Source organism: Podarcis tiliguerta (assembly GCF_965153285.1).
Source record: "Podarcis tiliguerta genome assembly, chromosome: 3".
In the NCBI taxonomy this organism is placed as follows: domain Eukaryota; kingdom Metazoa; phylum Chordata; class Lepidosauria; order Squamata; family Lacertidae; genus Podarcis; species Podarcis tiliguerta.
This window is the reverse complement of record NC_139536.1, coordinates 70,742,480-70,763,332: the sequence shown is the minus strand read 5'-3', so window position 1 is coordinate 70,763,332 and position 20,853 is coordinate 70,742,480. Positions and strand designations below refer to the sequence as shown.

At 41.7% G+C, this 20,853-nt stretch overlaps 2 protein-coding genes across 4 annotated transcripts in view; one reads left to right on the top strand and one right to left on the bottom strand.

Annotated features, from left to right (window-relative positions):
• Window positions 1–1,388, bottom strand: part of RTN4IP1 (reticulon 4 interacting protein 1) — a 56,797-nt gene extending 55,409 nt beyond the window's left edge. For all 3 annotated transcript variants that reach the window (XM_083433535.1, XM_083433534.1, XM_083433536.1), the window contains exons 1-2: window positions 1,220–1,388; window positions 471–773 (exon numbers count right to left, since the gene is read on the bottom strand). In XM_083433535.1, the coding sequence (XP_083289661.1) occupies window positions 471–773; window positions 1,220–1,373 (457 nt within the window). In that variant the 5' untranslated portion in view covers window positions 1,374–1,388. The remainder of the gene's footprint in view (window positions 1–470; window positions 774–1,219) is intronic.
• Window positions 1,389–1,416: 28 nt separating this feature from the next.
• QRSL1 (glutaminyl-tRNA amidotransferase subunit QRSL1) lies at window positions 1,417–20,546 on the top strand. The gene is made up of 11 exons (XM_083433531.1): window positions 1,417–1,564; window positions 3,318–3,477; window positions 5,060–5,158; window positions 6,592–6,688; window positions 7,902–8,078; window positions 9,944–10,119; window positions 10,226–10,338; window positions 12,496–12,688; window positions 15,358–15,475; window positions 17,939–18,144; window positions 19,364–20,546. The coding sequence occupies exons 1-11, from the start codon at window positions 1,541–1,543 to the stop codon at window positions 19,573–19,575; spliced, it is 1,575 nt and encodes a 524-aa protein (XP_083289657.1). The 5' UTR covers window positions 1,417–1,540; the 3' UTR covers window positions 19,576–20,546.
• Window positions 20,547–20,853: the final 307 nt, after the last annotated feature.

Sequence of the window (20,853 nt, the reverse complement as noted above, 5' to 3'; positions counted from 1 at the left end):
TTTAGTGGATTTAGGCACTATTAATTCTGCATATGGTAGAAACATTTGTAGGCCTAAAAGAAATCATGCCTCAATATATGCGTTAATCTTTATGGTGCCATTTTAATTAGATTTATTTGGTTGGTTTTTGTTTTGTTTTTTGGCCTGTTTTTTCTACAAGTCATACCCAACCAGAATAGGGCCAATGAAATCAAACTGCATAATGCTAAAAAGGCTATTAGGAGCACTGAATATGAAATGCAGTATTTCACACAACTAATTAAGACTTTACAAAGACCATATAATATTTAACATCACACTCATGAAACACCAAGGTATGAAAATGTAAGTAATTATAAATAATATTCATACAGCTCATTTCATGAGTTCAAATCAGTTTACAATTTAAACCAAATCATTAATCCTTACTACCAACCTACGGAGTAGGTAAATATTAATGGCATTGACATGCAATGTATATAGGCACTTACTTCGCATGTTAACATCTATGGGATTTAAGCTTGCAGCATGGACTTTAATAATCACTTCATTAGGGAAGTTGATTAAAGGGAACATCATGTTATTTGTGAATCGCAGCACATCATTCTTTCCGTAACGGTCAATCACCCAGGATGGCATCGTCGTACATCTTTGGCAGGAGACGTGGAAGTTTCTACACGGAAGCTGCTGGATTAAACTTTTTCCCATCCCAAGGCAGGTAACACCCAAGCCAGGGCAGTGCAACAAGCTACTGAACACTTTCCTACTAAACGTGTGTACTTTTAGCAACATGACTGCAAAAACAAAATGAATATACTGTATATGGCTTTAATGCTGTGCTCTTTAATGGATATGCCTCGAACACACACTTTCCTACAAAGCAGGCCAGTCAATTCTGATCTGAAATGCACATTTATAAACTTTGTATTTTCTTTTTTTAAAAAAAGACAATTTTGATGTTTCTCTTTTCTTCCCAAAAAGAAAAGACAGGGAGAGACAGAGAGAGTGGAAAAACCTCACTTTTCCTGTTACATCTTCATTCCTCACTGGGTTTCGCAAGAATCTGAGGTATACAGGAAGTAAAACACAGCAGGGTTTTTCCGTTAGTAAATATCAATTATGCGCCAGCCCCTAGTGAGACTATCAAGTCCTGAGGCTGGCGACCCCTTCCCCCTAGATATAAGCAGTCCTTAATGTCCTAACTTCCAAAAGTTCTCTCCCTCCCACCGGCCTCTCTCGCCTTTCCTCCAGGAAGACCTGGTCGCGTGAGCAAAACAAGGCAGCCCTGCCTGCTCAGCGTCTCCTTCAGGCGGGCGCCCTGTGTTCCCGGTCACCCAATTGACACAGCTTCCCGCGCCCTGACCGCCCCCCAACCAATAGGAACACAATATCATTTCAACCCAGAAAGTCTGAGCCAATCAGAGGCGCCGATGTTAGAACGCGTTATTCAAGATGGCAGCGCCCATGAACTCGTTCGCAAACCACCGGTAACAGGGACTACTAATACGGGTGAAGTTTCGCGAGGTCACTAGATTATTTTTATTCCACATCGATAGAGAAAATGCTGCGAGCTTCGCTCCGAGAGGTGAGGCGACTCTGGGATTGGCTGCTTCCCCCCACTCCCCGCACCGCTGCCGTGGACGGAGCAAGCTATTCGCCCCTCTCTTCCCAGGCTTCATCTTCCTCCTGGGTTCCCTCTTAAGGCAGACAGAGTTCCCTCTTAGCGGGTGGGCATTGCTTGCTTTCCGACAGCAATTCAGTTCCTGTTAACAGCTGCAGGAAAGACAGTCAACCCACGAAGCGCTTCCATTTATTGCATTTTTATGCTATGGAAAGCTTCACCTGTCGGATTTCTGCCTGCTGCGTACATGAAACATCAGCAAAACGTGATTAAAAGCAAGGCAATCATGAATGTGATTTTGTTTATATACCAAGGTCAGCTCGCAGGTGGAAATTCAAGTGACAGATATTTCCAGCCCTGAAACAGTTAATAATGCCTGCTAAAAGAGAGCTGTTTTCTCCAGCTTTCCATAAGTGAATCCTACATTCTACCACCTCCAGTCCTACGGCAGCGATGGGGCAGGGGCACTCTAGCAAAATTTCCCTGAGAAATCTCTACAGAGAGCATGAATTTTCTGCCCAACAAAACTCAGTCATTTGCATTTCAAGCTTTCAAAAATCTTAATTTGACAATAAAGAACTTTTATTTACTGATTGTACAGTCTATTAAGCATCTTTCCCCTTTCTTTAATTTTATTTCTAGCTGCTGGTAAACATACATGTTCATAATTGTATTTTTAAAATACAATTATATATTTTAAATTCCAAGCATGTCAAAACAGTAACAGCACACATTGGTTACCTATTTACGATCAGTGCAATCTGATGCATGCTTAGAAGAAATAAGGCCACACAATGGGACACTTCTCAGTAAGCATGCATAGGATTGCACTGTTCAAGTATACATAATTTCTTTCTTTCTTTTTTTAATTAGTGAACTAACCATCACTGTATTGATAGTGCACCATCCTCAGCAAATATAGAGGTAACTAGTAACAACAAGATAACCCCTATGCTAAGCCTGTTTGGCTGCTGTGTGGGTTGCCATGCAAGACCTTCTAATCAACTGTAATCACAAAACCAGAATTTGCCTGTCTGTAATTGAATCCCACCCAAAACTGCTGGCAATGTGGAAGAACCCTAATTGAGGAGATTATGCATGACACCTCCAGGCTGATATAGGTGATGAGCCTAAACTTGGGGACTTGCAAAGGAACAGAAATCATTTGGAATCACTGCCAGAGGAAATACAACCAGTGGTAGATCTTTCCATGGGCATAGCTGGGGGTGCTGTGGTAGATGTAGGCCCACTATTGGGCAGGGTGACTAACCCTTTGTTCAGGCATCTGATTTACCCCTTGCAAGCAATTGTTTTGGGTCCCCAAGATCTGGGACCAATTTTGGTGATGGCAAAAAGAAAATTAAAAATAAAGTAGACTTAACTGCTGGGGTGGCTATAATGTAAAATATGAAGTGATTACCTAACAAAGCATCTACAGATAATAGTATTGAGAAATCATTTGTGACCTCATGACTCACCTGTTTGGTAAACTAACTCCAATATTACTCCACATTTAGTTCACATCTTGAGGCCATTTTATACAATTGCACATTTTAATAGTTATATTTCACATAATATTCTCATGATGTTGCTTGTTCAGTCAAAGGTAGTGTAAGTACAGACAAAGTAGAGAAGTTGCTTTGAAAACCAAGTAGACATAGTTCTTTAAAGCTTACTCTTGAAATTCTGCTAAAAATAGAAAATTTTGATGTTTCAGATATCTGTAGCACTAAAGGAAGGCCAAGTGAGTCCAACAGAGCTGTGTCAGAAATGTCTCTCCTTAATAAAAGCTACCAGATTTCTTAATGCTTATATCACAGTAGCAGAAGACACAGCATTAAAACAGGCTGAGGCATCGGAGAAGAGATACAGGCAAGGTAATTTCTGCTGAACAATTGTTCTTCATTAAAGTATGTTGGCTGTGATCCTATCCTAACACTTTCTGCCCAGAATATTTGTTTACTCATTGTAAAAAAGAAAAAAGAAAAGTACAGCTAACTTCACTGTATTTCTTTGATATTACATAGGCCTTATTCGCACATTACATTAAACTATACAGTGGTGCCCCGCAAGACGAATGCCTCGCAAGACGGAAAACCCGCAAGACGAAAGGGTTTTCCGTCTGCAGAGGCGCTTCGCAAGACGAATTTCCCTATGGGCTTGCTTCGCAAGACGAAAAATGACGGGGGGGAAATCGAATTTTTTTTTTGCTCCAAAACCCCTTATTCTGAATTGCTAAGCTGCTAAAAGCATTTTAGCAGCAAAACCGCTAATCCCCCCCCTAAAAAAAGCCGTTTTTAGCCCTTTTTTAGCCAATAGCGCTAATAGCGCTACTCAGTCAATGGGCTTGCTTCGCAAGACGAAAAAACCGCAAGACGAAAAGACTCCCGGAACGGATTCTTTTCGTCTTGCGAGGCACCACTGTAGTTAAAATAAGCTATGGTTTAATATGAACAAGCACTCAGGGCTGCCCCACCCATGAGGCAAAGTGAGGTGACCACCTCGGGTGGGTGGATCCACAGGGGGGGGGCAGATCCTGATATAGATCTTTATTTCCCCCTTGTTTCCGATATAGATTTCCACTTACCCCTTCTTCAGAGGTGCTCAGGTGCCAGAATGTCTTGGGCTGGCCCCGCTTGCACTGTTTCAGACCGGGTTTGGATCTAGCAGCTCTTGGGCCAGCTCAATCCCACCCACTATCTGTCCTTGGAATGCCCATTAAAGCACAACTCAGGCCAGAGACCTACTTAGACTTGTAGGCAAAACAATAGCAGGCATTTCATTAAAAGTGCCCCAAGCAGAAAAAATGATGTTGGTAGGTCCTATGACTCTGAACAGCATTTGGATTTCTGCATCCTCTGTTGTTAAAAAGAAAAAAAAGTCTAGCCATTATGGTTAATAAAGTAGCTCATAACTTAACTCATTTGCAAAATGCCTTTCTCGTTGTGACGGGAGGGTTGCTGAAAACGTTGTAGAGCAAATTAGAACTGTGGGAAATTTCTAATGATAAACCAAAAAGTGAGAATTAATGCACCCAATCCTACACTCTATTGACCATAGCAGCAGTTCATTTTTCTAAAAACAAGACCCATAATGCATGTTACTTTGCTCTGGTATTGGCACCAATGCATTGGCATGTGAGGACAGCCCCACTGCTGCTTCTGTGCTCTGTGGCCAAGCTGCTCACATTCCTAAGTGCTACACCATAGCTGCAGCACTACTGACCTAGCACTACCCACAGTTGTGCTAGGGGGAAAGGGGTAGCAAGAACAAAAGGTTTAGGAGATTGAGAGACAACTGTGTGGTTTTTTTCACACCTTTTCCAAATCTGCTGGCACAGCAGGCTTAGCAGTTCAGACAACATGTGAAAAATTATTTAGAACAACCTCAATCTTTAAATAAGGCTGTGTGCATGATGCACTGATTGAAATAATCTTCACACTGTCATCCGTAATATAGGTCAGATACTGGGGGATTTGGATGGAATTCCTTTTGCAGTGAAAGACAACTTCAGCACAACTGGAATCGAAACAACATGTGCATCCAAGATGCTAAAAGGTAAAGTAGCATTTTTAAGATAAGCTGACAACTTTGAGCTCTGCTCCTCAATCTGTTAAGGATATAGATAGTACTGTGGTTCTGTCTTAAATGGATTCATTCTTTTGTAGATAACTATGTTGATGAGTAGATGTATTGGATCAGAGGTTTTCAACCTTTTTGAGTCCACAGTTCCCTGGACCAACGACATTCTTTCTGCGGCACCCCTGTGGGGCTCAGAAGCCCAGTTATGTCATTCTTTGCCTGCAGAGCTGGCAGCCTCTCGCCCCTTTTCAAACACCCTCCCTTGTGGAGTGTTCCCTCAAGCTCCTCTCCTCTCCCCTGTCCTTGGGAGTCCTCCAGGCAGCAGCCGCCACTGCCCCTGGTCTCTGAGCCACCAGGTAAACCTCTTTAGATACCAATGTTGAACAGACACCAAAACAAAGACTCTAATCTTCAAGTCCACAGGCACTGACTAGTTCCACAGATTTCATTGATTCACTTGAATATTTTTAGAGCCTTCGTACTTCCCCGTCTTCACTTTGAAACTTGGGGTAGCCTCAATAACAGTTTGCAGTTTAGTAAAGAGGTATGATGAATTGAAAATGGGCAGAAAAATGCTGGTACAGTACATGTCTTATTACCTGCTGGTCATCTTACTGGATTACTGCCAATATGTATGAAACCCTATAAAGGTAAAGGTACCCCTGCCCGCACGGGCCAGTCTTGACAGACTCTAGGGTTGTGCGCCCATCTCACTCAAAGAGGCCGAGGGCCAGCACTGTCCGGAGACACTTCCGGGTAACGTGGCCAGCATGACATCGCTGCTCTGGCGAGCCAGAGCCGCACACAGAAACGCCGTTTACCTTCCCACTAGTAAGCGGTCCCTATTTATCTACTTGCACCCAGGGGTGCTTTCGAACTGCTAGGTTGGTAGGCGCTGGGACCGAACAGCGGGAGCGCACCCCGCCGCGGGGATTCGAACCGCCGACCTTTCGATTGGCAAGCCCTAGGCACTGAGGCTTTTACCCACAGCGCCACCCGCGTCCCTGATGAAACCCTATACTCTTCTACTATTAGTAGAGCACATCATTGTATAGGCTTTGAAAGGGGTACTAGAAACCTGCTGTATTGGGCAGCTGAACTCAGTATTTGTGGAACAAGTAATAAATAGAGGGGAGATGTCAGGGTTGCCAAGACGCACTGCAGTTCTGAGAAGAGAATCTTCTCTCAGGCAGCTATGATAGCAAACATCTAATCTTATTGAGGTAGTTTCCTGAAACAAGTTAAAATTGCACCCCATAATACAAAACAATGAAATACCTGTGGTAGTCATATTTTCAGTAGAAATCCATGTAAACTGGGACTAATGGTAATATACATGGCATACTCATTTTTTAAAAAACACCTCACTAATATAAAACAATTCAGCCAATCCAGTCTTTGTTTTTCAGGTTATATCCCCCCTTACAATGCAACTGTAGTTCAAAAGTTGCTGGATCAAGGAGCTGTGCTTCTTGGAAAAACAAACCTAGATGAATTTGCCATGGGGTAAGCCAAGTTAAATATTTTTATGCTGTTGGATGCCTGATGTGTTGCTTCACTTCTGTTTAACTACAGATGCAAGACTGCCTATCTTGATGATGGGCTGGGAACATCATGTGGTGCTAAAGCTCTGGCTGCTCAGTTTTCCTCCTGCTTCTGAGATTTTAGCAGACATTGGCCACATGGTTTCAAGCCTATCTTTGCAACCATACAAATTGGGTCACATGCTGCAGGAATGAAATTTCTTACACACTGCAAATACATAGGAACATGGAAAATTGCCTTATACCAGGTCAGACCATTGGTTCATCTAACTCAATGTTTTCACACCAGTCTTCCCTTAACAGGCACCCTCTAGATTTTTTTGGACTACAGCTCCCATCATTCCTGATCATTGGTCATGCTGGCTGAGGCTGATGGGAGATGATGTTCCAAAACCTCTGGTGGGTAGCAGACTGGAGAAGGTTGCCCTATACTGACAGGCAGCAGCTCTCCAACTTTTCAAACAGAGATTTCCCAATGGGGTGAAACTTTCCAGAGTCTATAGGAGAGCTTCAGGTTGCTCACCCTTGACTGTGTGAACCAATCAAATTTAGGAGTGTCAACTGATTTATTTTTTGGTTCTGTTTCAGAGCAAAGGATTCCATGTGTACTTGGAAAGAGAGACAAAAAAATTGTTAAATCTGTAGCTGAATTGATAAGCTTCAGGGGGCATTCAACTAAGTTTTGCTCAGAGTAGAGCCATTAAAATAATGGACGTAGCTTTTCGGGGGGGTATTGGGTTGTTGTTTTTATTTTTATTATGTATTTTGTGATTTTATATCCTGATTTATCCTGAGACCCCCATGTAATGAGCTGTATATAAATTCAATAAATAATACAGGTAATGATGTTCATTAATTTCAGTGAGTCTACTTTGAGTAAAACTTAGTAGACTACTCATTGCAGTGTCTATTTGTAAACAAAAGCCATTATTATTTCCATAGCACTTTTCCTGTGAATTAAGCACTTGATGGTCCTTATCTAAATTTTCTGTGCCCATAACCTTGACTAGTAATTTAGCCTGAGAGGCCAGTGAAGGCATAATACAATGTGACCTTTACCTAGTTAAGGAAACGGCTCATTGGACTGCCTTATTTCATCTCCAAGATCATCCCCAATGTCCATCTCTTGAATACTACCCACAATGTATTCTTTCTCCATGATTTTCTTGTCTTAGCTCTGGAAGTACAGATGGGGCATTTGGACCGGTTAGAAACCCCTGGAGTTACTCACGACAGTACAGAGAAAAGTGTGTGCAGAAACCCAGTGCTCAAAATGAAGACACCAGCTGGTTGATAACAGGAGGAAGCTCTGGAGGCAGTGCTGCTGCCGTATCGTCTTTCACATGCTTCACGTAAGAGGCTTTTTAGAACAGTTTAATTAAAAGCATCATAATGCAACTTCATAATATTTGCTGAGTGCCAACGAGGGCCTAAGTGCTGTTCATTCCCTAGGGCCTAGGAGCAACCTGGTCCCTGATTAGATCCCTTACTGTCTATTTCTATATAGATAAGGCAGGACTTGGTAGAGGAGTACTGAGGACAGTGTAAAGCCCCCTTTTATGTCCAAAAGGTTGACTTAAGCCATGTCATTCTAGACAAATTTCCATCCTCTCCGTGTGGGCATTTCGTATTGCTTGGAAAGGATTTATTGTGGCAATAAAGAAGGAAGGATGTTGCCAATATTCTCTGAACATCCTCTCTTTGACAAGGATCTTCTTGTGGGATCTTTCCAGCAACTCAGGCACACAAAAAAAGGAGAAGGAATTTCGATTCAATGAAAGCTACAGCATCTCATCCCTTACAATAATACACCTTTTCATCCCAGGCTTTTGTGTTGACATCGCTGTGGGCTAATAATTCAGATAGAGTGGGATTTTCAGACTAACGTTCTTCATATCCTCGGTTTATTCTACATTTCATAGCTGTGCTGATACCAGTGTTTTATGTTTCTTTCTGTTTTGTGAAGAAATATAGTTTTGAGAAAGTTTAAAACGCAAGCCAGCTTTGAAGTCCTTATTTGTCTTCATGAGAAAAATCTAAGTGCATTTTTAACTCTCCAATTTTCATAGAAGCATAGAAGAGTTTTGAAGGGACCATGAGATCATCTAGTCCAACCCCTGCAATGCAGGGATCTTTCTCCCAATGTGGGGCTCAAACCCACGATCCTGTGATTAAGAGTTTCATGCTCTACTGACTAAGCTATCCCTCAGGGTGAAAGAATAGTTTTTCAGATTGCTTAATTTTAGCTGAATAGAGCCACTGTGTGTTTATTCTAAAAGGTAGAGTGTTTATTTGAATAATAATATTTTAATATTTAATTCAGAAATTTATGCAACAATATACTTTTTAGTCAGGAAAACATCTTTCTAAGGCTTGTTGCTATATATCCGTGGTTCCCAACATGGGGCACACGCCCCACATTGGGGCAATTTGATTTTTAAGGGGGCAATTCTAGAATGAGTAATTAATAGTGATTAGGAGTTCACTTTTGAATAATAGGAATTATATGTTACGGGGGGGGGGGCAGGTTGGCATCAGGATTTTAGAGATGCTTACATGGGGCATGGCCAAAAAAAGGTTGGGAACCACTGCTATATATCTATAGCTCACACTTCTCCCAAGGAAGTCAGCACCATAAGACTCCCAAGTGATCTCTCATCAAGGTGGTTCTGAGAACTAAATCCCCTTGATCCATATAATTTACCTTCAGATGACTTTGGTCTGCTCCTGATCTGGAAATGGTCTCTGTACTTAAACTGCACGAGAGAGGAAATTCTGCTGAAACTCCATGAAGGAACACAATGCGAAAACTGCACCCTTTGAATTTCTTCCTGGCAAGCATATATTCCAGATAAAACAGAGCCCTTTCAGACTAGGCACTTCACAGGCTGACAGCATTAATAGTAATCTGCATGTTGCTCTTAGACCAAGCAGTTTACGTATTGTGGTTAATTGCATGTGCCCTTCTTCATTGGAAAAGTGTTAGAAGTGATTGGTTGGTCATGATGCCTTGTTTCTGTAAAAAGCAAAGACAGCCTGGGGAAGGCATGCAATGGCTTCCCGGGTTCCCATAGGCATCTTCTTGGCCCCTGTGAGAACAGGATGGTAGACTGGATGGGCCTTTGGTCTGATCCAACCAAGCTCTTACGTTCTTGCAGAGCAAATTGGGATGTGATGTCCTGACTGCTGTTATTATTATTATTTTTTTCAACCATAGGGCTCTGGGATCTGATACAGGAGGATCCACCAGAAACCCAGCCTCTCATTGTGGAGTGGTTGGCTTGAAGCCAACGTATGGCCTGGTTTCCCGTCACGGTCTTATTCCGCTGGTGAACTCTATGGATGTGCCGGGCATCTTTGCCAGATGTGTGGACGATGCAGCCACCGTGTTGGGTATATTGATTACACCTGTCTCCCTAGGGAATTCTCTCAAAGCTAGTTTGGTTCAAGGATTCTCTTTTCTTTCCTGTAGCTCATGAGTCTTTCTGCTTTGTTTCAGGGGCACTCAGTGGCCATGATCCAAAAGATTCAACCACAGTGCAGGACCCCGTCCACCCATTTCAGCTGCCCAATTTGACAGATGTGAAGGATCTTTGCATAGGCATACCAAAGGTAACTGGTATGTAAATAGTCACTTGGAGGGGGGAAAAGAACACCAAAATTAAATGTTAGTGAATTCCTATTGCCTATGACTGACATAGGTCATTAAAACATTTCTCTTTAATCAGGCCTTTGGCTGGCTAACATTCTTTTTCCTCTTAAATGTGTTTGTGGGAGTGGGGTTGGTTACTGGTTTGTTTTGGATCTTGTTCTTGTTTTTGCATCATTTTTTATTGGAACTTTTCAACATACAATAAAAAACAAACTAATCTAATTAAAAATAAAAAACAAAATGAGAAAAAGGGGGGAAGCATAATGTTTTCATTGTGTATTTTGTGTTCTCATTTTTTATTTTTATGTTGTGAACCGCCCAGCGATTTTCAGATGAAAGGCAGTATAAAAATTTAAATAATAATAATAAGTCAATCCGCAAAACACAATCAGTGTTGAAGAACAATGGTACTGTATGTCTTATTCGACATTCTTTAATGAGAATGAAAATATGCTTTAGGAAACACTCTGTTTGGGCTTCCTCAGAACTGTCAGGAACAAGAAGTACTCACTGAATGCCTGTCACACATACACTTTGAAAGAATCATTATATTTAATTATTCAACCAAAGTCTTCAAGGTGTTCTTCTAAGTTGACATGTGCATTCGCATTTCAAGATGCTTGAGGAATTTGGAGGATGTGAATTCCAAAAGTGGACTCCCCTGAGCTGCCCCTCCAGCACTAGTGTAAAGACTGGAACATTCACTTCAGAATTGACACTCACCCAATTCCACGGGGCAGGCCGAGTGTTGGAAAAATAGGCACAGACAACCAGGAACAGCTAGAAAGCATGGCTCCTGCCACACTTGTTGTAAATGGATATGCAAGTGCCCCTGAAAGCAATGATAGGAGTTGACATGCCACCCCCTTCAGAAAGATTATATTTTTTAAAAAGGCAGCTGCTCTTATGGGGACAGCCTCCCTTGGGAGTAGGGAGGGAATGACACACCATTGCAGCTCATCACTCCCAAGGCAATTATGTATCCACCTTTAAAATAATATTAATGTGAAGAGGGATTTTTGCCTTCTGAAGTTATTTACACATGTTCCTCATTTTGGGTTATACACACGATTCCCCACCCTTTCTTTTGTGGATATACTTTGATTCCCCCCCCCCCCCAGTGAGATGGACAATGATACTGAAAACCCATTGGCTTTTTTAGAGAACTAAATTCATAACATCCAGACCAAAACTCATAGTTGACCATTCTGACTTACTGCAAAAGACTGCACTAAAAATAAGAGAGAAAGAACTATGCACACTGTGAAAGAAAGAAGTGTTGAATTACAATGTGATCTTTGCCATATCTGTTCAGAAATAGGTTCTGCAAAATTCAAAGAGGCTTCCTCTCAGGTAACGGGGGTTAAGACTACAGCCTTAATCACCATGGTGCAGCCTGCTTGTTAACTCAGGAAATGAGTGAAAACTTACAGCTCCTTCTGTTGAAAAAGAGCTTGGCTAAATCAAGGGGGAAACCTATATACCAGCTGTTAATTAGTATTAATGTTTTTCACAGTTATTTAAAATGGTTACAACGCTAAGAATTTTGTTCTGATCTGCAGGAACATTTTCACAATAGCCATTAATGGAAACTGCTGGAACCAGGTCATCCCTGAATGCAGAACTTGGCCTTATTTGCAATCGTTGCCCACCATTTAGTTTAATATGTCATGTTGTTTCGAAATCTACCTCTATTATTTACATTAGCCTAAAGTCCTCCATCTGCATTGGGGCTTATGGAAAATCCTGTCAGGTCTTGGTTCTCCTTTTGCCAATGAGTTCCCGTCAGTCATTCTATCCTAGCTCATCATTTTGGTTCCCTGGGCTTTATGACTCAGCTCATTCCAGCCATTCCCAATTACCTTAGAAAGACAGGCTGGCCTCTGAAGCAAGCTGCAGTTTGGCACTGAATCTGTAACTAAAACCAAACACATGCCATCCTAGCTGCCTGCCAAAGGAAGTATTCAATAATAATTTTTTTGAAAAGGACAAATTTTCACTTGGGAGTTTAACATGCTACAAACCACTTGATAATTCTGGCTCAGCTGAGAACTGAGAAGATGCACATAAAGTTGTTGGTGCAGAGGGTTATGCTTTTCACCCTCTCCCTTCTCTAGGAATACAACGTACCGGGATTGTCTAGTCAAACTCTGGCCGTGTGGTCCAAGGCAGCCGACCTCTTTGAGAAAGCTGGCGCCAAAGTGATGGAGGTCAGACTCCCGCACACCTGTTACTCCATTGTCTGCTACCATGTGCTGTGTGCAGCAGAAGTAGCATCGAACATGGCCCGATTTGATGGCCTGGAGTACGGTAAGGCTTCTTTCCAACAAGTGTCATGTAAGTTAGATAAATGCATTGCCCTCAAGAGCTTATGCCAAAAAAGGCCTTACTAACGAGAACAATTAGGGTATAATATTATAAATTATTCCTGTTCTTTAATGGGCAGCCTATGAGCTGTGCAAGACCTGCTGTCAGATCTGTTTCTAGTCCGCTTCTTCCAATCATTATTGCTCCTGCACCTTTCTCTGTTGCTTACTGTGGCTGCAAGCCTTCACAGCGCTGGCCTGCATCTTTCTATATGATCTACATCATTTGTAGAATCATTGCACGGTGCACAGAACTGGAACGCTAGCAGCTACTACAAACATCCAGTGTGCAAATCAGGTGGGAGTTCTTAATGTGGTGGAGAGGTGTTTTGTCTGTGTGTGTGAGAGAGAGAGATGAGGGGGTGGGAATAGTCCTCCCCACAGTATGATTGAGCAATGCCGGTCCACTTTATACATTTTCCATAACCCACTAATGACTACACATTGATTTAATAAATCTAAACTAAAAATAAGTTCAATCCGAATGCATTTCGAATGGGAATGTGTTTCTGTGGTTAAAATCACACCAAAGTATATGAAAATCACTAGTCTCTAGTTTTAGCAGGCAAACAATGTCTCCACAGAACAAGGTTAGGGAAGGAAGCAACAGATCAGTTCTCAGAGGCGACCTGCTTTTGGACCGAATGCCCTGTTCCAGCGTAAACACAGGGATAATTTATTTGTAACTGGGAAGCAGTTCAAAGAGTGATGATCTGAAAGGAAGTTGGTTGAGCCCTGCTAACCTGCCCCCAACAAGTTTCAGCCATAGTAAGCTGCAAGGGAGACTGTCCTGCATTAAAAACCAGAGCCAAGTACAGTAACTTAAAACAAAAATTATCTTTAAGGCATTTGTCTGCTTACATACACCTGCTTGTGAGTCTCAATTCACAGCATGTCCCTAGTTGATTAAATGCAGATCCATTAATCATGTCAGAGAAATGTGCAGCCTGCCACAATATGAACCAGCATATCTGATGTGCTTTTTAATTACAGAAAGATTATATCTCTGCCAAAGCTTTTTTAGCACTGAGGAAAGTCTCTTATTAGTTGCAGTGAGGTCTGCTGGTGGCCAAACTTTCTGTATTATTTCTGTGAGCATGTTTTTATTATGACAGAAGTGTTGTCTCAGCTGTGTCCTTGGAAGAGTGCTCTGCAGGACAAAGTACATGCATTGTTCAGCTCAATTGTTCTTCTGCACTCAGGGTCAACTGATGAGGGAATACAATGTTATTGAAATACCTCTGCACTTCCTGGTCTAAGACAATGGCTCCTGTTCGGTATCACCCTCCCTGTACTTTCCAGTGTACTTTTTAAGTGCCAAGTCAGTTGAAATATTGTACTTCAACACATTGACTCTCAAATGCCTGTTCCCAGCATTTTTATCGGGAAAAGAATAACAAAGCTGAACAAGTCCTGGCCCTTTTTCAAAACGTTTGTGTCAAAATATATTGAGAAACATATAAGCCTGCTGAAATCTGCAGCCACTTCATTGTGTCCTTTCCAAATCTTAGAGAATATATTCTAAATCAATATGAATTATTGTATATTATCAGATGAACCCCCTGACAGGGCATAAGTACCCTTGACGTACTCTGTATTATTCTTGCTAGATTGAAAATGTGTCTGCCTTAGGGCTGGGTTGAAACAGAACTTCCCAGTCCCATTCACCAATCTGAAAAGAGGCTTTCACTTTCAGAAGTTTTGAAGGAGGTTCCAAAGAGGGAGTAAACTGCTCGCTCAGATTAACAACAGTAGCAGCTCCAAGGGTGAAGCAGCAGGAAAAGAAGCACCTGTATGGTCCAGGTCAGGAAAGGAGAACCTTCCAAGTTGTAGAACTCCAGTTCCTATCAGCCCCAGCTAGCATGACTGCTGAGCAGGGATGATGGGAATTGTAGTCCAGCAACATCTGGCAGTCCTCAAGGTCCACATTCCTGACTTAGGCGATGGGCAAGCGGTGGCTGCAATAGCAGCTCCACGCCCTTTGCTTTCCTGCCATGTGCTCAAGCGCAGCCCCATTGCACACGCCCTTCCAGAATGAGGACAATTTTAGAAAGGAAAGTTTGCTTTCATTCCAAATTGGCTTTATTGGCCCTCAGAGGATCTAATCAGACAGTGCCAAATCTAACTGGCTGTTTTGTGGCATAATGCTGTCGTGTTCGCAACACGATCCCTGATATTCAGGGAACGTGTGAGGAAGAAAAGGTGCAGGGAGGAGTGAACAAAAACCTGGCACTAAAGCAGCTGCTCCGAGGGGCAGTGAGCAGCAAGAAAATTGGTACAAACAATGTAAAATTCTGGAAGTTTTTTTGGGGGGTGAGGGAGCATTTAAGGCCTCCCAGTTATCCCTCTTCATGCTAAAAATGTTTAACCAAGACCATTCAACTTGTCCCAAGTCAAATAGCTACTTGTGGTGGTTGCTGCTGCTGAAACCCATGTGATTTGTTTAGCTTCCTGGCCCATGAATAAACAGCATCTGACATTTAGCTGTGTGCAACAGCAGCAAATAAACCTCAGATATATTTGTACAGCACAGTGATTTCTATTGTTTATTCATGATGTGACTTTGAATGGTTTAAGATGCATTTCCAAATCACTGATGACTTTTAATTTTAGGGCACCGCAGCAGCGCTGACAAGTCCACCGAAGCCTTGTATGCAGCCACACGCCGGGAAGGCTTTAATGATGTTGTAAGGGGAAGAATTCTATCAGGAAACTACTTCTTGCTAAAACAGTAAGTTCAGCACATTTGAAAGCTCAAATTTACAAAGCTAGCATTTTATTTGTGGTTCAGTTAAGGGTGAAATTACTCATGTGGACAGATTTTTCCATGCAGTTAAGACAATATTATTATTGCTGATGCTGCTATAGCTGTAATATACAGCAAAACACTATTTCCTAAAATTATGTGCAATCTACTAAGCGTTTTCTTGTTTTCTATTCTCTCCTATGTACCCTCTTAACCAGGAGCTTATTTTAAATAATCAGAAGTGAAAACCTCAACTTTTTGTGCACACGTTAACTATAAAGCCTTTTCCCCCTTGGTCTCGTGTTTTATTTGGATTAGAGAAACCTGGGTACAAATGTCAGCAAAGGTGGGAACTATCATAGATGACTCACCCTCTTGCAGGTCCATTTGAATGACTTCATGGAAGCAACCCAGACAGTTGAGTTAAATTCCCAAGAAAGCTATTTTGTTCTTACTATAAAACAGTATCCTGGCCAACTGAGGTAAAAGAGCTGACCAAAGAAGCAGATGTGAACAGTGGGCGGCCAGAAGCCCAGAGGAGGAAACAGTGTCAAGTCTAATACCTTCAGATGGGTAAATGTTCTAGATGTTTCTTAAGATCATGGGGCATTTGCAAAGCAGGCCTTATAAGCACAATTTGTGCTACCCTGTGCTAGTGTGATGCACTGGATAGATTGGCAAGACCTGGTCAGATTCCAGTTCAGCCATGATGGTCCCTGGATGGCTTTGGGCTAGTGGCTGTCTGTCAGCTTAGCTTACTCCACAGGACATTTACAAGAATAAAGTGAGATGACCCTATGCACATGTTCGGAGGAGATTGGTGGTGACAATAAAATGTGCAAGCTCTGAGCAACCAGGTGGAATTAAAGGCAGGTGTGAGTTAGGGGGAAGGAATGACCAAAGAGAAATCCCAATTTGAGTTAAGATGCCCAATGTGTGCTTAGACGGAAGGAAGAAACTCAAAGCAATAGCTAAACCTATTCAGATTGGGGCACATGTCAGCTCATCATACCATACCAATCTGGTTTTGAAAACCTTCAAGAAAAAAAAATACAACTTTTCTGGATAGCCTGTTGCCAAACTGCTTTGCAGTAAAGAAGGGCATTTTGCCAAATATTTTAACCCTAGTTCAACTCTTCCATCCTTTTGTGTCTTGCTCTTAGAGTGCACCACCTGCTATTACTGTATAATATCACAACACTTCGGCAACTGTTACTGCCATACACGCTGGAGTTAATGATAGGTGCTTAAGATTATGCAGTTTAGGATCGTGTGAGCTGCTGATCTAAATGAATGATGCTGTATTCCTAACTATGCAGGCATACTTAGAAGCAAGTCCTGATGGACTGAGAGTTAACATGTCTCACATGTCTTAAGATTGTAATTATGCAACTCTTTAGCCCATGATATCCGTCATGGTGTTTCGTTGAGCCAGAAGCGGTTTAGTCATGCTGGCCACATGACCCGGAAAGCTGTCTGTGGACAAATGCTGGCTCCTCGGCCTGAAAGCAAGATGAGGGCCACAACCCCATAGTCGCCTTTGACTGGACTTAATTGTCCAGGGGTCCTTTACCTTTTATATGCCAGTAAAATCGGATGTACTCTCTTGCTTAATAAACTGTGATCATCATTTCCACCCTAGTCTCGTTGAAATGCAAGAGGGCAGAAAAGCATCCTAAAAGGCCTACAATAAGACTAGGATCAGCAACATGAATGGCTCTCTCTAGCTATGTAAAGACACGTATGTTGAGGCAGATGGCTTTAATCCAACCTTCTGATAATCCAGAAGGTGAGGGAGAAAAAAGCCACAAGCAGTAGCTGCATAGCACATTTGAAAAGACAGCTGAGAGACACCCAGTACTTGAATTTGAGGTCCAGTATTGCACTACCCCACGTTCACTAAACTGTTACTATGCAGCTGTTTGTTTGGTTAAATTACCCTTTTCTCATTTGTCAAGATTTTAAACATTAGCAATACAATCGTACCTCAGAAGTCAAATGGAATCCGTTCCGGAAGTCCGTTCGACTTCCAAAATGTTCGGAAACTAAGGCGTGGCTTCCAATTGGCTGTAGGAAGTTCCTGCAGCCAATCGGAAGCTGCACCAGACATTCAGGTTCCAAAGAACATTCACAAATCGGAACACTCACTTCCGGGTTTGTGGCGTTTGGGAGCCAAAACATTTGACTCGCAAGTTGTTCACTAACCAAGGTACAGCTGTACTCTTCATTTCTAAGAGTAGCTAAGCACTGAAGTCAGATAGTCCTCTTCTCTGAACAACTGAGGCAAGTGTCACAATGCTTTGACTTAATTGGTTTTCTTAACTGTGGGCTCAGGGAGAAAAGATAACATTTTGTTTGCAATTTTTGCACACACATCCAAATGCTGCAATTGGCTAAAAGACTCAATGTCCTGTTGCTAGTTCTCACAAAATGTGTTTTCCCCTCTAGGAACTATGAGAATTACTTCATCAAAGCCCAGAAAGTGAGAAGACTCATTGCCACTGATTTTGCAAAAGTCTTCCATTCTGGTGTTGATATTTTGCTCACTCCAACAACTATGAGCCACACTGTACCATATGTGGAATTCATCAAAGAGGATAACAGAACCCGCAGCACCCAGGATGATATTTTTACTCAGGCTGCCAACATGGCTGGTGAGAACATCTGAGTGGTTCAAATACTTATTCTAATCTTAGTTTTTGCTTCTTGAATTTGCCATTTCCAGAAAGACATCTTCTTTGTGCAGCATTCCTGAAGGCTTCCCAGCAGTATGCAAAAATGATTGGGGGAAAACCCTGTACTGATCACCACTATTATAGGAAAGGTTTCTCCCCCCACATCATTTTAAAATAAAATAAAAAAATAGCATTATAATGTTACAGCATAATAATGTGCTTTCGTGGCATTTCACTATTTTAATTTTTAAAAAATAGCAAAAAAAGTATCTCTGCACTAACTGAAAGCTATTTAAAATAATATATAGGTTAATAAAAGCACCTGTTAGAAAGGCTAAGGTACATGTGTGCTGAGCTATGATGGATTGACCTGCCCTGGTGTGTCACTGCATATAACAAAACCATTCTCTTAAAAGAAGAAGAATAGCTCTAAGGCTACCTACATAGGTGTAGATTGTGCTGCTCTGAAAAAAAAGGCAGACTATATTGCTGGGAAACGGCAGAAGGACTACAGGGAAAAGACAAAGTCTGAATGACAGCATTGTGTGGATGCCACAATAAAAAACAATAGCAAACAAAGGGGAGGCAATTCTACTCATTGGAGGCTTTTAAGCAGAGGTTGGAGGGGTATATGCCATGGGTGTTGAGATTCCTGCATTGCAGGGGGGTCAGACTAGATGAGCCTTGGGGTCCCTTCCAACTCTACAATTCTATGATTCTACTGCACTCCTAAAGTGGAGGCAAAAAGGTTCGTTAATCTTGCTGCCTGGATAACTGCTCAAGAAGCCCAATCCATGTGGCCGAGTCTATCTTGGATGCTTTTGGAAGTAGTCTGGAAAAAAGAGCCTATTAGAAATGGAAGATGTGTATGCCTTGTCCTTAGTTGCAGCATGGGACAGTGAAAATGTGCTTTCTCCTCTTATACCTGTGCATTCTCCCCATTGAGGGTGGATGAGAAAGAAGTATGTTTAGCATGTTGCTGCTTGTGTTGCTTAGTCGTTTAGTCGTGTCCGCCTCTTCGTGACCCCATGGACCAGAGCACGCCAGGCACTCCTGTCTTCCACTGCCTCTGGCAATATTGCTGCTAGGAGAAGCAATGATGCCAAATTAATGCCTTGTGTATTGGTTTTTGTTTTACCATTGGAATAGTGTATGATTCTGTCAAATGATGTAAATAATGATCTATTTTGTCTTTCAGGGCTACCGGCTGTAAATGTTCCTTCTGCACTTTCAGAGACAGGCTTACCAATTGGGCTGCAGTTTATTGGCCGCGCATTCCACGAGGAACAGCTTCTCACAGTTGCCAAATGGTTTGAAAAGCAAGTGCAGTTCCCTGTCTTAGAGCTACAAGGGATGATGAATCATCTTGACACTGGCTCTCACCAGGAGAAATCAGCATTTTTTTCATGATGGGTTCAACTATGCAATGGAAAAAAAGATTGTGAAGAAGCTTTTATTATAGACCTGGTTTATAATCGGCTTCCAATTGCCATTTGATTTAGCCCAAGCTCAGTTCTGGCCAAATATAATGTGATAAAATTGCTAACATGCTAGCATGTTGAAAAATTAGTTTCTTCTTCTAGGAATCTTGATCACACTCAAGGAAAAACAAGTTATTGCAGTGTGATAAAATGGTGTTTGCTTCCCTTCTGAAAATGAATCGCCCTGAGTAGTACTGTCACATAAGTGTAAGAACTGTGTATACGAAGCCCAGCCATTAATAAGGAAAACTTTAGGTCTTCATAATTTCATCTTACTGAAGAGGAGTTAACACCAATTATGAAGTTCAGCAAATAAAGATGGAACAAAGCAATCTCTCTGTGCCGCAAGCCTCAAACACTGTGGATGCACATCCCATTGATTTCTGTTAAATTTATTTCAAAGTATAAATTATTAGGATCAGGCTGAAATTTTCTTACGAAGTATCTGCAGCTATCCAGTCTGATATAGGAATCCTGATACCTGATAAGGAATCCTGTTAATTGTTTATGGAATCAGTTTTGTCTCTTCCATCTGACTTAGTTTTACAGCAGGGATGCAACTGCAGCAGAGACAGTTGCCCCTTTCTTTGAAACTATTGTTGTAAACCAGCAAAACTCCTGGAAGGAAAGAGAACCACATGCTCCCTATTCAGTTCTGTGCAAGAACTTTCTAACCAGCTAGCACTGAATCACTGCATGCAAAGTTTATGTCTTCCAGATTGGCATGAAAGTCAAAAAGTGGGCTCCCAATTTTTTTTTTGGGGGGGGGGGAATGGTTGATGGAAAAGATTATTGCAGAAAGTATGGAGGCTGCTGCTATATGTAGCAACTGCAGGTGAACCAACTCAAGACACAGAGTTTATTGGGTTGGTTCATGAATAAAAGATTATGATGAACCCATTATCGTATCTACCTATTGAGCTAGCAGTCTTCATAAAGACAGCATCCCATTTTGTACTAGTTGTCAGTTCAACTCTGGAAACAGATAAACTCAGAGGGCCTTTTCAGGTATTTCATTTTGTAATGAAAAACCAATTTTCAAGCACAGGGCAGGAATAATTTATTAATTGTCTAACATGTAAATTAGGGCGTTCACCCACAAAATATGCACAAGTGGTTGACTGGCAACTGGATTACCGATATGAAAAGGATATGATTTACACATGCATGCTTTGTAAGATAGCATTGTATTACATTTTGTTCACAG